Below are 17096 nucleotides of genomic sequence, written 5' to 3'. Positions count from 1 at the left end.
CGGCCGCCTCCCGAAGCGCCGGGTCCGGGCCTGGCCCGCGGACACAGCCGCGGGGAAGCGCCGCTTTTCCCTCGTGCCGGTCGTCCCGGAGGGGAGGGGTGGTTGGGAGAGCAGGCGGGGCCACCCCTGACCGAGGGGGCCTCGCGGGTGGGTGATGACCCTAAATTCCTCATGGGCACAGCTCCCAGAATAGAGTAAATCCGGCAGAAAGAAAGGGAAAAAAGATCGAAAAGGGCCTCCTCCGTCCTTCTGTACTTTTTCCATCTCCGTCGAGATGCCTGGGCGGCTTGTGCCTCTTCTCAACTCGGTGCCCCTCCCATCCCTGAAGTGTTCAGGGCCAGGTTGGATGGGGCTCTGAGTGACCTGGTTTACTAGAGGGTGTCCCTGCCCATGGCAGCTAGTTGGAACTAGAAGATCTTTAACGTGCTTTCCAGTAAAGACCATTAGATGATGCATAGATGATGTACCACTGCAAGGTCACGTTCAGTTAGAGCAGGTTTAGTTGGAACAGCATGCAAATCTGTATGGATATTCCTGACTAAATACATTAGCTGAGGAGAATAAGCTACCCTCAGGCATGGTTTACTTTGCTGGCTTTAAATAATATATGGTTATTTTTTTCTAATTAAACCCTTGCATCTGTCAGTGAAAGGCCCTTATTTAATGTGTGCTTTTTCAGGGTCCTTCTGCTTGACACACAAAGTGGTAGCTTTCAGAATTCACATGGTTTTTATGTAAAGAAATTTCTTCTATGTCAGATAGATGGAGCACATATTAGGCTTAGATCTTTGGGAGTTAGATTTCGTTATGTGTAACTTAACAGTTCCTTTGATTAGAAAAATATTCGAATACCTTGTTTTTCAAGGTGTTTTAAAGAATCTGAGGCATGAGCATTTTGGACAGTAGCCAGTATTTGAGCATTTTGAAAGATCTATCTGCTTATAAATGTAAGTGTATTTATACACTAAATGGAAGTGAGTGTGTGTTATATTAGAAATAGCTCTGAAGAAGATTAGCAGGTTTTTTCTTACTTCAGGACTTAAAGTAGTGCAAAGTTCAATGGTAAACCAGGCAGATCTATATTTGATATATGTCAAAAAATGTTAAATAGATTTATTTGAAGATTTGATGGAGACCCTGCTTGTGGAAAAGGGGGTGGCAAAAATGTCATCCTTGCAGGAGAAGACTGCAATGCTGCAAACATTACACAGCTGTGGCCTACAGTTACTTGAACAATTGCAGCAGAAAATATGCAAACCGTTTTTAAATTTTGGTAATAGCAGATACTTGGTAGATATTCAGAAAAATGTTTTCATGAGGAGGAGAGCACTGACACACAACAGGTTGTACAGGGAGGTTATGGATTGTCTGTTCATCTTAAATGCTACAGGTGATGTGAACTAGTGTGCGGCAGAAATTTGGACTGGACGATGATCACCAGAGGTCCCTTGAGAACATCTCTGTGAGTCTCAAATGCATGATGTAGAGAAACCTATGGAATGGAGTGTATGATCAGATATGTATTGTGTGACTATTCTTGGAGAGGTATGTTTCTAGGAATGACCAAGAGGATGAGAAACTGAAATATATGTGGAAAGGACTGAAAATTTACAGAGGTATAAACGTGGAACATAGCAGTGAGGCAGACATAGCTAGGGGACTGAAATATTAAGAAATTATAACAGGAAGAGCAGGTTTTTGGAGAAGAGTGGTATGGATGAGTGCGGGAATAGGGTAATTTCGTATGATGGAGGACAAAGATGCTGCTACTTAGAAACAGTGTTTGAAACAACTGAGCAGGAGAAAGGGAAACACCAAACTGGGGAGCACTGGGAATTGAGGTGGGGCAGGGATATAGGCAGAAGTTGTTGGTTGCTTCGAAGAAAAGTATTTGGGCATGGATGGTAAGGTAGGTGAGGTGCTTCATGGGGCTGAAGTGTTTGGGATTGGTAGAATGAGACAGGAATGACGGATGTGGTGAGGTTGTAGGGTTGTCTGGTTGCAGGAGTGGGTCTGGTGTGTGCTGGTACTAGACAGAGGTGTATTGATTACATGGGTGAGGACAGCATGTGGAAGCGGCGTGCAAAGTGTGTGACTGTGCTAAGGTGAGGAAGGAAGGTGTTTGAAAGCAACGGGGCAGGAGTTTGGTGTGTGGCCATTGAGGGGGTATGGAGTTGCACTGGAGAGATTGCACAGAGCTGTAGCAGGGGCACGAGGGTGCAGCAGCATGAAGATGCACAGAGAAACGACACGCGTATGAACGCTGATGTTGGGGAGGTGACAGGTGTTGTCATATCTGAGAGAAAGTTGAGTAGGCGAGGCTGGAGAAGGGCACAGGACAGCACGGGGTAGAGGAGTGTAAGTTATGGCGGAGTGAGAAAGGTTTGAGCCAGGAGCAGCACGGACGAGGCACAGGATTGGGAGGCACGTTGAACGTGCGAGGAGGGTGGCTGTGCAGACTTCAAAGAAGAGAAGGAAAAGTGGAGAGAGAAAGCGTACGCTGTGTAGCTGTGTTAAGGGCGCATAAACCCTTGAGAACGGAGCCGAGGATACATTTGTTGATGCGATTAGCGTAGTGGCGATAGTAGAGGATGCGGTGCGCGGGGCAGCAGGAACACCGGGAACACCGGGACGCGCGGGAGAGAGCTCCTTAGCGCAGCGCTGCCGGGAGGCTGTGGAGGCGGGAGGAGGATGCCGGGACGGAGAAGGACGGGATTTGTGCCGGGCACGGCGCCGTGGGGCGGGGAGCGGCGGGGAGCGGCGGGGCGGGCGGGAGGCGGCACAGCCCGGCGTCACTGCCGCCTCCCCTCACGCAGGCCGGGGCTGCTATAGCGACGCGGAGGACGCCGGCGCCGAGCGGAGCCGCAGGGACGGAGCCCGGACATGGTGAGCGCCGGGACGGGCGGGCTGGCGGGGCGGGGAGTGCCGGTCCGGGCTGAGCCGTGTCTCTCTCCCGCAGCCTTTCTCCCAGCGCACCTACCAGCCGCCGGCGGCCGGGCCCGGCGCGGGGCCGGCGGCGTTTCCCGCGTTCCAGTTCCGCGGGCGGCACGAGAACCCGGACTGGCGGCGGCTGAGCACCGTGGACGTGGAGCGGGTGTCGCGGGAGGGGGACGTGGCGGCCCTGCAGACGCACCTGGAGCATGTCACCTTCTGCAGCGCCGATCGGGAGTGCTGCCCGCACTGCCAGGGCCCCGCAGACCCGCTGCTGCTGAAGCTGCTGCGCCTGGCGCAGCTCTCCACCGAGTACCTGCTGCACTCCCAGGAGTACCTCAGCGCCCAGCTCGGCAACCTGGAGGAGGCCCTGAGAGAGACACAGGCCCAGCGTGACCAGCTGGGCAAGGAGGTGGCCCAGCGCTTGCAGGAGATCCAGGGGCTCAAGGAGGAATGCCGGCGGAGGAAGAAGATGATCAGCACCCAGCAGATGATGCTGGAGGCACGAGCCAACTACCACCAGGTGAGAGGAGAGGACCTGGTGACCCAGTCACCCACACCTGGTCAGCTCTGAGCCTGCTGGGGTGGGTAGCAGAGCAGTCCCACTCTGCTGGGGTGCAGTTACTTGCTGGGGGAAAGGCTGGAACTGCAAGGAATTGCAAAAGAAATTGTATTGCTGGCACTTGTTTTCCATCTGTGTTTCAGAGACTCTTGGGAGAGTGCTACATCATCTTTAACAAATCCTCTTTTAACTAACAGGTGCTCTTTACTCTTGGATTCGTTTTAGATGCATCTGAAGTGTCAGATACACACACATACAAAACTTGTGATGAGCGTGTTTCTACTTTGTTGTGTTGCTCTTTCCTTGTCTGTCAACTGCATGGTCAGAAAACACACGAGGCAAATGCATCAGAACTGATGCTGAGCAGTAATGTACTGTCTGTGAGAAGTCACTGTCCTGCACTGATGTTCTCCAGGCACAAAGTTTCTGCTTGTGTGTGTGACTCAAAGGTGACTCAGACAACATGGTAAAGAGCTTCAGTGAGTTAGCTCAGCTCTGATTCCACAACAATCTGTTCCTAAAGAGTCTTCCTTAAGAGCCTTAGTACATAGCTGTTCTGACTGACAGTGTCATGGCACTTTGCTTTTATTGGGAGGATTTTTTGTCTCACAACAACGGTGTGGTAGTTTAAGTATTTTTCAGCATCAGCATTTTAAGGTTTCAGGAATGCAAATTTCAGCTTCCAATGTAATTTGAAGTGTAAAGGGTAGACTGGGCACAGACTTGACATGATTTCAGGCTAGCTCTGTATGTTTAAAGTTACAGGCAAAGTTCAATATTTAAGACACCAGCTAAGTTGGCTCAAATGTTTCTGTAAGGGAAAAGGTACCTCATGCCCCAACTATACATGAGGCAAGGTTCATGCATTCAAGTGTTAGTCTGAAGGACAAGCTGCTGATATGATATTATTGAAAAAAAACCCAACCTTTATGCAACTCACAAAGCTGTTTGTCCTGTGTTGCAAAAGAAAACAGATTGCATGTGCCATTTTATGTGTAAACTTAAATAATTCTCATACTGTGATTGCCAAATATTATCAAGTTTTCCGGAAATATTTGTAGTGTGCAACAGGCTCTGTGGAAGCTGAAAAACATGGTAGTGAACTTGTCTCATTGCTAATCTATTCAATGGCATTTGAGGTAAAGCAGAGATGGAAATCTATTTCCCATTTATAATTTGATTTCATATAAACCTCTGATCTTCTCCCTTTCTTTCTTCTCTGTTACTAATTTCTTTTCTCTAGAAGTTATTTAAGTTCACATGAGTTCAGGGAACGATGTTGAACAATACCTGAAGTTCCTGCAGTGTTTTCAGAATTCTGAGTTTGAATGCCAGAGATTAATTAAACTCTTCCCAATGTTTGTAAATGCAGAGTAGCTGTGTGATCAGTAAACAATAGCTGTGTGATATTTATCTGTGCAATGATCCTGTGTTGCCAGATAATAGGGGCTTTACTTGATGTTTCTGAGAGGGTACTTCAGATCCCATCCCCTCAAAGTCTTGGATGTTTCTCAAATAAGCCTGTTACTTGTTTACAAATAAGCAATTTTTAGCAGAGGTGCACTTTACAGCTAATGTGAATGTTTTGGAATTCAGATGTAATGCCTTTAATCCAACACCAATATAAGTTTAACCATGAAATGCTACTATAAAATGGTACTGATACCTACAACTCATAAATTTAAGACTTGTTGGTCAGTACCTTCATATGAGTAATACAAATTTAATTTTAAATAATATTTTTTACTTTTTTGGTACTTTGTTCAGAAATCTTACATTCTCATGTACAATGTAGGCATAAAGTGCATGTTATGGTTAACACTTGAAAAGTAGTTGCAAGAAAAGTATTGCATAATTCAAAACTTAAATATTCCCTTTGTTAATCCTGTCTCCTGTAGTAAGAGCTTTCTTTCACTACCAGCAAGTCAAACTGACATGAAGCTTGTGCTTGAATGGATAACATTATTTCACAGCCAATTTAATTCAGTAAATCATGTGCAATTTGTTACACTGTAAGCTCCCTCTTGGCTGGCAGTAATGCTTTGCTGCCATACTATATAACTTTATTTTGGTTTTATATTATGTCTTGCATTTGCTTAACAAAATTTGTCTTAATTATTCATGGCTTTAGTGTTTGCTGAAAAGTGTATTTCATAGGATACCCGACTAAACAGTGGCAGCATTTTAAATATAATATGCAATCTGGGAATTTCACATAATTACAGAATCATTTAGCTTGGAAAAGACTTCTGAGATCATCAAGTCCAACTTTTGACTGATCAACATCTTGTCAGCTAGACCATGGCACTAAGGTGCTGTGTTCATTTATTTCTTTAACATCTCCAGGGATGGTGACTCCACCACCTCCCTTGGCAGTCCATGCCAATGTTTCACCACCCTTTTAATGAAAAATTCCTTCTGATGTCCAACTTGAACCTTCCCTGTCACAGCTTGATGCTGAGACCTCTTGGTCCTGTCATTTGTTGCCTGGGATAAGAGGCTGACCCCTGTGTAATTACACCCTCTTTCAGGCAGTTGTAAAGAGTGATAAGGTCTGAGTCTCCTTTTCTGCAGGCTAACCACCGCCAGCCCCCTCAGCTGCTCCTCATAGGTCTTACTCTCCAGACCTTTCGCCAGTTCCACTGCCCTTCTCTGGACATGCTTCAGCACCTCAATTCCTTCTTGTAGTGAGGAGCCCAGAACTGGACACAGGATTTGAGGTATGGCCTCACCAAGGCTGAGTGTAGAGGGACAATCAGTGCTCTGGTCCTGCTGGCCACAGCACTGCTGATATAAGCCAGGATGACACTGGCATCTTGGCCACCGGGATGCACACTGGCTCATGTTCAGCAGCTGTTGACCAGCACTACCTGGTCCTTTTCCACTGAGCAGCTTTATAGACACTGCCCCAAGCCTGTAATGCTGCAGGGGGTTTTGTGGCTGGAGTAAAGAACCTGGTGCTTGGTCTTGCTGTACCTCTCTGTCCGTCAATCCATCCTATCCAGATCCTTCTGCAGAGCCTTCCTACCCTCCATCAGATCAACATTCCTGTTTAGTTGGCATTGTCTGCAAATTTACTGAGGGTGCACTCAATCCCCTCATCGAAATCATCAATAAATGTATTAGACTGGGCTGTCCCCAGCACTGATCCCTGGGGACATGGCTAGTGACCAACTGGATGTGACACTGCCACAATCTCTGGGTCTGTCCATCCAGCCAGTTCTTAACCCAGAGAAGAGTGCACCTGTCCAAGCCATGAGCAGCCAGCTTTTCCAGGAGACTGCTGTGGTAGATGGTGTTTGCTGAAGTCCAGGTAGGCAATATCCACAGCCTTTCCTTCAACCACTGGGCAGGTCACCTGGTAATAAAAGGATCGGGTTAGTCAGGCAGGACCTGCCTTTCCCAAACCCATGCTGGCTGGGCCTGATTGCTTGGTTGTCCTGTATGTGATCACACTGAAGATGCTTTTGTTTCCAGAACATTGCCAGGCACCCAGGTCAGGCTGACAGACCTGTAGTTCCCCACATCATCCTCCTGGCATTGATTGTGGTCACAAGATCTTGAACCCATTAATCTGATTTCTTACTGTCTTTTCACACTGATAAGTAAAAATAACTTTTTTGAGTGTCTGTAGTTTGTTAAAATGTATTTATTTGGGAAAAAAGTATGAGATAGAGGTAATGAATAACCCTAAAGTGATGAGGAGCCTCATACATAGTCTTAAACTCTGTAACATGAGTTTGTAGATGTAGCTTCTGCCTGTGTACTATTCATCTATTTTCAATATATTCTGAATATTAGTAGAATGTATTTTGAAGGTGAACAAAAAGGATATTTCAGAATGGGTGCAATCCAAGTTTGACTTCAAATTTATATTCAAAACTAGTAGGTAAATTTCTAGAAACAGTAGGTAAATACTAGAAGCAGCAATTGAAACAACTTTGTGCTTCAGAAGGATTCTAGGTAGCATACTAATGTAGCTACATACCTTTTCTTACAAAATTGTGTACTGTTACTTTACCTTGGTTGAAATGTCTGAGTATTTTACAAGTCCTTTGAGTATTGTCATGTTACAACTCATACACTCAAACCCATCTTTATTGTTTCTTTCCAGCTATGTGGTGCTCTACTTTGTAGTGTTACATGAATCTTAAGAGCCCCTAAGCTGCTAGTTGGCTGGAGTCTGTGTATTTTGCTGAAGAGGGTTGTCATGCCTTTTCCTTATAGTTCTCTACCTACATATCTTGTCTGTGGTTTATATCTGAATTTGAACTTACTTGGCCAGAGTCTATTCTGAACAGTGCCTAGCACAATCAGATTCTTGCTCATGACCATCACTGTGAAACTTTAGATAGCATTAATATACTAATGACTTTACAAAAGTTGGGTACCATGAGAATTTTTGTTCTTTTTCTTGTGAGACGGAGTTTGTTAAAGTTACCTTCTTTTTACATATGAACAAAATGTAAAAACCTGTTAAAAACCTTAACCACTGTATTTTCCAAAAATATGGTTCTAATATGTTTTTAACTGTTTCTTTTTGGTTTTTTTTTTTTTTTTTTTTTCAGTGTCCATTTTGTGATAAGGCTTTTATGACGTATTCCTTTTTACAAAGTCACATTCAAAGGCGTCACCCAGGAGTGTCTGAGATCGGTATGTACTTTAATGTTATCCCAAAAATTGAGAGAGGTAGTTTAGAAAAGTGTAAATATAGTGAGGATGTGCAGTCCGTGATTTTGTGTAACTTGGATTAAAAGTTTTTACTTTTCACTTTTAGGTGGCAGACTCCAGTTTGTATGAATGCAAATACCACTGACTGATACAATGTATTGGGCAACATATGTTTCAGTCTCTGGAAAATAGTTAACAAAAACCTGTGGTGCAGCATCTTTTCAAACTAGCATTTCTGTTGCTAGTTTGCTACTTTAGCCAGTAGCACAGTTCAGAGCACAGTTTCTCTTTAGGCATGGATGTTATGAAGGCATTGGTAAAATGAACAAGCTGAACTAAGGAAAATAACTTTTGTAAATATATAGTAATTAATACAGAAATAATCCACCCCATCTGAAATCAGTTTGAATAGGATCAGGCTTTCCTGGACTAAACTGACTGTAAAATGTACTGAGAAAGAGAAACTGTTAAGAGCAGTCTACCTTCATCATCCATGATACTCAAGGTTTTTGCACCACTTACTTGCATACTTTTTTCTCTCTTCACTAAAATATGTTTAGTTTGAAAAACAATGTTCTCAAAATTTCTTTCATTTATATCGAAATTCTGTCCTTTCTCCTAGGTTGCATGCTTATGGTTTATTGCTAAGGACTAACAAGTATTGACAAGTAACAGTAATTAGAAATAAGTTAGGAAAAAAGGAGCATTTGGGAGGAGAAAAAGTGGAATGAATCTAATATTGTCTGAACTGTAGCTTGTCAGGCAAACGGAACAGCAGCAAGAGTGAGAGGGGTCTGAATAAATGGCTGAGGAAGTGTGAATATATTGGAAGAAGAAAGAAGCTCTTGTGCACCTTATACTTGATAAAAATGATAGTGGAAGATGCTGCAGAAACAGTTGAAGTAATTGTTGTATACAAGGATTAGCCCAAAATGGCTGTATGGGGAAAATATCCCATGCAGTTCTTCCTGAAATAATATTCAGATTCCCAGGTGACGGGCAAGTAAATCCTTGTTAAATCAATGGACTATTTCACAATTGAAGATTGTTGTGATTTTTGCATATTTTAACATTTTTGTTTGATATTCCTCCATTCTTTCCACATAAATAATTTGTTGCATTCCAAGTGGACTCTTTACAAAAGTTATTTAGCATAAACTTAACCTAAGAGATTGAATAGCTCAGGTTCACTTTGTCCTTCATGCATCTTTTTTATGAGCCTGTGTTGCTTAGATTCCTTTGAAATTAGGTTATATAATATTTTTCATGTAAATATTTCATAAACTATTTCATATGTCAGTGGTACAAGTATTTGAGGGTAAGTTTGCAGTCCAGAGAATATATATATTTAAAAGTATCTATGGAGAATCATGGTAGTGGGAGAGGAAATGGTCACTTCATGAACACTAGAAATGTATTTGCAGTAAGTATTACAGTTCCAGAAATTGCAACAAACCTTTTAAAAATCTCTATTTCCTTCAAACAGAACAGAAGAAGAATGGAAATATACAAAAATTGCAGGATGAGATTGAAAAACTGAAGGAGCAGTTGCAGCTTACCAAGTCCCAGTTAGAGTTTGAACAACAGGCTAATTTGGCCAGGTTGTCTAAGGTAATACATACTGAGTAATGTCTCAAAAGAATTAGCACTTCAGACTGTGTTCACTCATCCCAGAGAAGTACTGGATTTCCCAACGTTGAACGCTTTCAAGATGCAACTGGACGAGGTCCTGGGCCACCTTGTCAGTTTGTGCTGTTGTCAAGAAAGGCTGGACCGGATTATCCTGGAGGTTAATCCCTTCCAGTCTCATAGTCTATGATGGATGATGATTTTCTTCCTTGTTTTCAGAGGAAACCCTGATCTTCTGTAAAACACAGAGTATTTTTTTCCCCTGAAAAAATACTTCAGACTTCTTTCTTCTGTCCTTTTGTTCCCCTTTTTTTGGAAGTGTTCAGCTTCCGTTTTCAAAAGTACTGAATGACCAAATCAAAAGCTGGTAGAGTTTCACTTAGGCGTGCAGGCACTGTCAGAATAATGGGTCTTGGCCCTATGTGAACATATGGAAGATATTCTACTCATTCATTCTGTGCCTAGCTTTTGAGATGTACATCTATAACTTATTTCTCCTGCCCCCAAAGCATTTTTTTGTTTGTGAGGTGGAACTTGGAGTATTCATAACAGTACAGTGTAGATTTTTTTGGTGCCTTAGGGGCCCCTTTTGAAGTCACTTGTCTTAGCTGAGACTCCTAACTGCAAGGGGACTACCTGGAATGTCCTGAAGCTACCGTCTGCAGTGTTACACAACAAGAATCTTTCAAAACTTCTCTGTTTTTCTGGGATGTCAGGGAAGATAGAAATGTGTGACTGGTTACAGTCTGCTGTGACTGACATCCACTGTCAGTTGAGCTGTCATAACGTTACTGTCTTTTGATTGAAAGAGCAGAGGATCTTTCCCATGTAGTTTGGTTTTTTTTTAAGAGCACTACTGGGGGGAATTTGTGTATAAACTGCCATGCTTCCTATTATTAGTCCCTTCTGCTCCTTTGATGTGAAAGGGTACAGATGATCCCATTCTTCCTAGTTGTACAATGATTGCATGTTATAGTTAGAGAACAAATTCAGAGTGAATGCTGTGATGGAATAATGTAGGTGTTTCCTAAAAGATATGTATGTCCTGGGCAGTGAAATGTAGGACTTTAAACAATTTGTGAACTATATAAAAATGCATTACTATGTAGTGAAATGGTTGAAGTAATCTAATGGATAAAGTGGGGTAAATATATATGGGGATAAAATAGTTCTAATTCTTTCTGTGAAACAATGGGTTCTGAGCTGAGTGCTGTTACTGAAGGGCAAGATCTTAAACTTGTAATACACAGCCATGGGGAAATGTTAGTAGCAGCTAGCCAAGAAAATCAAATATTACTAATTATTCTGAAAAATCACTGTGCAAGCCACAGCCTAAATATGTTGTGTGAGTCTAGTCCCTTCATCTCAAAAAGGAGAGGATAGAGCTATAAAAATTGTGAAGATGGGCTACAAAGATGTTCAGTCAGTATTTAGAATGACTGAGCATGCTGAGAGTTGTCAGTCTGAAGAAGAGACAAACACTTGATGAAGATGGAGGGTAGGATACTGATACCTGTGAAGTCATGAGTTACACAGAGTGAATAGTGATGAACCATTCCCTCTGTGCTCCAGTTCAGGGCTCAGAATCCATCAAATGTTCCTAGAAGGAGCCAGATTCAAACAACTGCAATAAGAAAAGTACTCGGCTCTTCATGCAACTTGTGGAGCTCATTGGTGAAAGCTGTGGCAGTTGCTAAAAGCTGATGAAGCCTCAGGAGATGACTGCAAAGTGTATGAGGAGAAATGTATTGAAGTTCATGCACTTAATGAAGTTCACAGAACTGTATCAGGCTTCAGAAGTCCTCTGAGCTGAAAACAGCTGGCAACTTAGAGACAGTGAAGGAGAAATAATGAAATAATAATAATGAAAGGCCAAAACTGTTTTGAAGCATACTTGTTTAGCTAGCAAAATGTATAGTTTGTTACCGTAGAATTCTTAAAAAACTGTTGGTTTTTATGTTTTCTGATGTCCCAGTATTTCCCAAATATTGAAAGTGACTGCATTCTACATATAGTTTGGGAGCTTGAATTTGTATTGAATGTGAGGAAAATAACAAATAATGTTTTTTAAAAAAATTTCAGGAATGTGAGCAGCAAAAATCAAAAGAAGAAGAGATTCTACAATCATTTAATAAGTGGAAAGAGGAAGAAAGAGAGAAATTGGCTGATCAAATAGAAAAAGTGAAAGATATGTTTATGAAAGAGCTTAAGGAGTTATATTCAAGAAATTCAACCTTAGAAAATGTAAGCAATTCAAATTTTCTAACATTTTAAAGCATGAATCTCTTACAATAGATGGCAGTGAAGTTCACATATTTGAAATGTGATAAAGCTCTTCCTACAAAACTATTTATAGGTTAGTAGATATTGTTGTGGTTCCTGCATGTTAGGTATCCTTATGTTAATATTCTCATAAGAGGCATGGAGAACACTAACCTCTGCATTATAGTCCTGATAGAATCTGCGTGTTTCAATACATGCTTTGGAAATGCTCACTAGCAAGAGAATTATAAAATTGTGGTTGGGTCAGTAAACAAATCTGCATGGCATTACCAGAGCAGCTTATATTTTGTAGCTGCTATGTCCTGTGTACTTTTGAAAGTCATATTTATGTTAGATGTAGATATTATTAATTATGTGAAGTTTGATAAATGCTGAACTCGTGAGAAATGGGAGAAGTATCTGATGCAATCTCTGCATAACTGTGTTTAAAGAAATGTTTGTATTCCTCCTCTCTCCTATTAGCAACTGTTAGAATTACAAAAGTTCAATCTGGAACAAAAATCCAATTTAGGAACACTGAAAGACAGCCATGAATTTACAGAGGAGAAACCTCAGCGTCCTCAGGAACATCCAGATGTGGTTAGACTTCTGGAAAAGCAGGTAACACTGTAACTTAATGTATTGTTTTTGACAGATTACTTGCTTTCTTTTTTTTTTTTTTGTTCATCTCTGAGTAGGATATGAAATCTCCAAGTAAAATTCTCATTCTTCTCAATGCCAAAAATAGCTGATTTTGAAGATTTAATACTATTTAATACTATCCATATAATGGCAAACAAGGATTTATTTTCTTTATCCTTTATAAATGAATTAATTGTTACTTATTTATTGATATTCTCTTATTCTTTATGACTAAGTATATCTGTCTTTGCCAAGTGTGGTGGCAGTTCAATTCCAGAAGGCCTTAATAAAGCATTTATGTTTACTCATCTGTGAGGCCACTTACAGAAAAATCCATTTCCCAAAATGAAAAAGAAAATTAGGAAACTTTCTGACAGGATTTTCCAACCTGTGCCTTTTGTTTACTTTCATGGTTTTTGGGATATGAAGGTCTTAGTTTACTGCTGGTATTGTACAGAAGTTTAGTCACTTCTGTTCAAAGATGTGCAAAACTTAGTTCTGCTTTATGGGTTTTTTTTATTTCATCAAAGAAAATTTGCTTTGCTCTAAAACTCATATGTTGATTTTGAGGTTTTGTCATTATTATGCAAAATACGTTATTAATTAGTGCTCAAAATTACATTATTAAGAGGGAAAATAAGAGCCCTACTCTTACTAATCTTTTTGTTGATACATAGAGATGTATCCAAGTGCTTGTGTATTTCTCACTCACAGTGACTGCATATACAAATTGAAAAGCAAATACAGTTTCTAGAATGATTGGTAAGAAAACCACACTCGGATGCATAAGTCATGCTAATAACTCTTCTAGGCATTAAATACTGGGCTACTCAAATTTAATGTAATCTGTCATCTTTTTGGTATTTATGCTTTATTTAGAAAAACAAAGCTGCATATATCGAACTAAATGCGCTGTTCACAGGAATTAACATAGACTTCCTCTATGCAGGAAAAAAAGTGGATGACTTTACTACAAGCTCTTCGTCATGACCATGAGACAGAAAAGTCCCTGGTAAGTGGCACAGCAAATTGCTTACACCTAAAGGAGACTTTTTTTTTTCTTTACCCTTTTAGTAATTCTTGGTATGCTCTAGTACATCTGCCAGACATCAAGAGTTTATAAGAGTGTGTCCTCTTAGCAGTATTTATCATCTCTGTGTTTCTGTTATGGTAGGATCTTGGTGTTTCATTTAGGCCAGGGCTGAAACTGAATTTATCATTTCAGAATTTGACAGAAAACTGAAACTGTATCTGTCTTCTGAAGAGCTTACAGCTGATTCTGTGAGCACTGTATTATACATTATTTTCTGTGTTATGTGGGTAAGCTTTATAGTTGAGATATGACTTGCCAACATGTTGCTTTCATCCACCCTATAGCTGCTGCTACCATGGACCTATGGCATATGTCTCAGTCTTTTTTTTCTCTTTCCTGTCACTTGTCTATTGCTTTTTCTGTTGTAGCTTTCTAATTTAGAATCTGTTCAGCTTTTCCAGGAGTAAATACCATAGCTTTTTATTTTGCATCAGTGTATATATTTTACTATACAAAGCTTTATTCCTCAGATTTTTTTTTTACATCTGCATTTCTTTTTAATCTCTTTCCTGCTTTGTTTCTCTTGCTTCTTTTCCTTTCATTTTCCTTTCATCTGCGTGACCATGTAAGAACTGAGCAAATCATAGTGGTCTGACCAATGCTTCTCCTCCTCTGGCAAGAAAACATTGGGGAGGAACCATGGAACAGTCCCCAAAAAGGATGTAGTTAAAGATACACCCACATACAGTGCAAGAATAGAATAAGGGAGGAGTAATGTAAGTATTACTTTTGGGATGGTGCACCTAAATAATGTTCTCTTTCTTCCACATCTGGAATTAATATACTAGGTTTAATATATAAATTCACACATCACCTCCTTAAAGTATCATTATTGGACACTGTTTATAATTAAAACACTTTTATAGATTTATACACTTTTTCCTGCAATCTTATTTTTAGGAAATCTCAACAATGTGTTTATGTGTCATTTTCTTTATATTGAGATTTAGGCTTCTTCCTTGTGTAATTCAAAAGTGAGCCGGACAATTGTTTTATAATATACACAAGTCCTAGTGAAGTTGCAGAAAACATCAAGTTTTTGCTGAGAACAAAATAGTAAAAGTATCTAAGCATAACACCTCCTTGATTAGAGTTTATAGCATTAAAAATATTTTTATAGTGTTAATATGATGTTACTTTTCTTCTGATTGCTTTCTAGCTACAGTCACAAATTGAGACAATCAAAACATCAGCGAGAGAAGACCTGAACAGAAATAACATCTTTTACAGGAAGAGGATAGAAGATTTGGAGCAGAGGCTTCAGGAGCAGAATGATCTGGTTATTTATCAGAAGAAGAAGGTCTGTTTTGTGAAAAACTCTGTTTCAGAGATCACAGGACACAGAGAAACACTATACTAGAATTTGATCTTTGATATTTCTCTGATGGCATATTTAATATTCACAGTTTGTAATAGTATTGCTGGAGTGGTTATGCTCGTGAAATTATGTTGATAAATAAGAATAGATCTGGAAAAGAGACACAGGAATTTAAACCAGGAATAAAAACACATTTGATAAAGAAAGGTTTAATAAACGAAAATTTTTTAATAGTGAAAGGGATTTAATCTGCTACAAAATAATCATAACGAGATCTAGTGTTTGAAATCTGCAAATGCATTACTTCTCACACTAAAAAAAAGGTATCATATTCATTACTGTGAGAATAATTATTTAAAGTGTTACCATGTGAATTGTAACAAGACCAAGTGCCAGATTCTCCACCTGAGATGGCGTAACCCTGGTTATACCCACAAACTGGGGAGCAGGAGGCAGGAGAGACGTCCTGCAGAAAGAGATCTGGGGGTTTGATGTGGTATCGAGCTGAATGTGAGTCAGCAGTGCCCTGGCAGCCAGGAGGGACAGCCGTGTCCTGGGGTGCATCAGGCACAGCATCTCCAGCTGGTTGAGGGATGTCATTGTCCCACACTGCCTCACCTCGAGTCCTATGTGCGGTTTTGGGTGCCTCACTACAAGAAGGGCACCAGACTATTTCAGCGCATCCAGAGGAGGGTAAACAAGATGATCAGAGGTCTTGAGGGCGTTTTAGGAGGAGCAGATATTGTTACTTGGCTTGTTCAGCTTGGAGAAGAGAAGGCTAAGAGGTAATCTCATCACAGCATCAAGTGGGGCAGTGGAGGAGGAGATGCTGATCTCTCTGTTGATCAGTGATAGGACACAAGGAAATGGAATGAAGGAGAGGTTCAGATTGGACATTAGGAAAGGGTTCTTCTCCCTGAGGGTTGTGCACTGGAACATGCTTCCTAGGGAAGTGATCATGGCACTAAGCATGTCAGAGCTCTTGGCATGTCTGGACAATGCTCTTAGGTTTAAGTTTTAGGTAGTCCCGTGTGGGAATTGGACTTGATCCTTTTCTTAATCCACTAGCTCCCATCCAGTGTGAGATAGTCTATGATTCTATGTTTGGAGATGAGTTGGTTTTGCCTAAAATAAGGTTTAGTTGAAACATAATTATAGAATTTAGAGGTGATTGGTGGGGGAAGATCTGGGTAGTTTGGAATTTAGACTATGGTATGATTGTGTTGCCTATTCCTCTGTTAAATGGTGCATTCTTTGTAAATCAACATCTGATTTTACACATTTTGCTTGAGATACATGTTAAACCTATACTTGAATGCTTAAAGAATGGAAAGATAAATAATAGCTTTTACATCTCCACCTTCATAAATTTTATAGCTGGAGAAATGGAGGATTTAATCATAGATGAATTTCCTTTAGTGACCACTGAAGTGGTCACTTTGCAAAGTGACCTTTGGAAAGATAACAATATGACCACAGATGTATAATAACTTCAGAGGAGTCCAAGTTTGTTGTCTGTGAAATACAGTGATGCAGATCTCAATCTGGAAAATAGAAGGGCTTGAGAAATAGCTAACACTTTTACAGAATCCAAACTTAATGGACAATGAATACTACTGACTATAACCAAACTGATAAATAAAAGAGGATTAGGGTTGAATATCTTGTGCCAACTCCATCTGACAGTGGCTATGTGTTTGAACGAATTGTGTTCTTCTTCTCTTTGGGGAATTGGATTGCAGAATATTGTTTAATGATATAGGATTCACAAGTTTCCTGTTTTCTTTAGATCACATTACAGCCAGTGTGTTTCCTTTACTCTGTCAGTTCAGTGCTTGTCCTGGGGTGTCAAATAGACAAACCTGTAAAGCAGAGAGTGCTGTTCATGCAGTTAAAAATCAACGTGTAATTAAACACTCCAGTGTTTCCCTGGAGTGGGAGTTAGGCTTGCAAAATGGAACATGAATTGCTGAGGAAGAAAGTATTGA

General features: G+C 40.7%; 1 protein-coding gene across 1 annotated transcript in view; it reads left to right on the top strand.

Moving 5' to 3' along the window:
• The first annotated feature begins 274 nt into the window (after positions 1-274).
• The window catches only part of DZIP1 (DAZ interacting zinc finger protein 1), a 37950-nt gene continuing 21128 nt past the window's right edge, over positions 275-17096 (top strand). The window contains exons 1-10 of the mRNA XM_088159291.1: positions 275-341; positions 2006-2105; positions 2572-2875; positions 2960-3454; positions 8062-8146; positions 9651-9775; positions 11876-12037; positions 12539-12676; positions 13647-13709; positions 14950-15090. Of these exons, the coding sequence (XP_088015417.1) occupies positions 275-341; positions 2006-2105; positions 2572-2875; positions 2960-3454; positions 8062-8146; positions 9651-9775; positions 11876-12037; positions 12539-12676; positions 13647-13709; positions 14950-15090 (1680 nt within the window). The remainder of the gene's footprint in view (positions 342-2005; positions 2106-2571; positions 2876-2959; positions 3455-8061; positions 8147-9650; positions 9776-11875; positions 12038-12538; positions 12677-13646; positions 13710-14949; positions 15091-17096) is intronic.

The sequence above is a fragment of the Sturnus vulgaris genome, chromosome 2 (assembly GCF_052056855.1).
Source record: "Sturnus vulgaris isolate bStuVul1 chromosome 2, bStuVul1.hap1, whole genome shotgun sequence".
Taxonomy (NCBI): domain Eukaryota; kingdom Metazoa; phylum Chordata; class Aves; order Passeriformes; family Sturnidae; genus Sturnus; species Sturnus vulgaris.
Note: the sequence above shows the minus strand (reverse complement) of the source record. Positions and strands in the feature narration are given on the sequence as shown.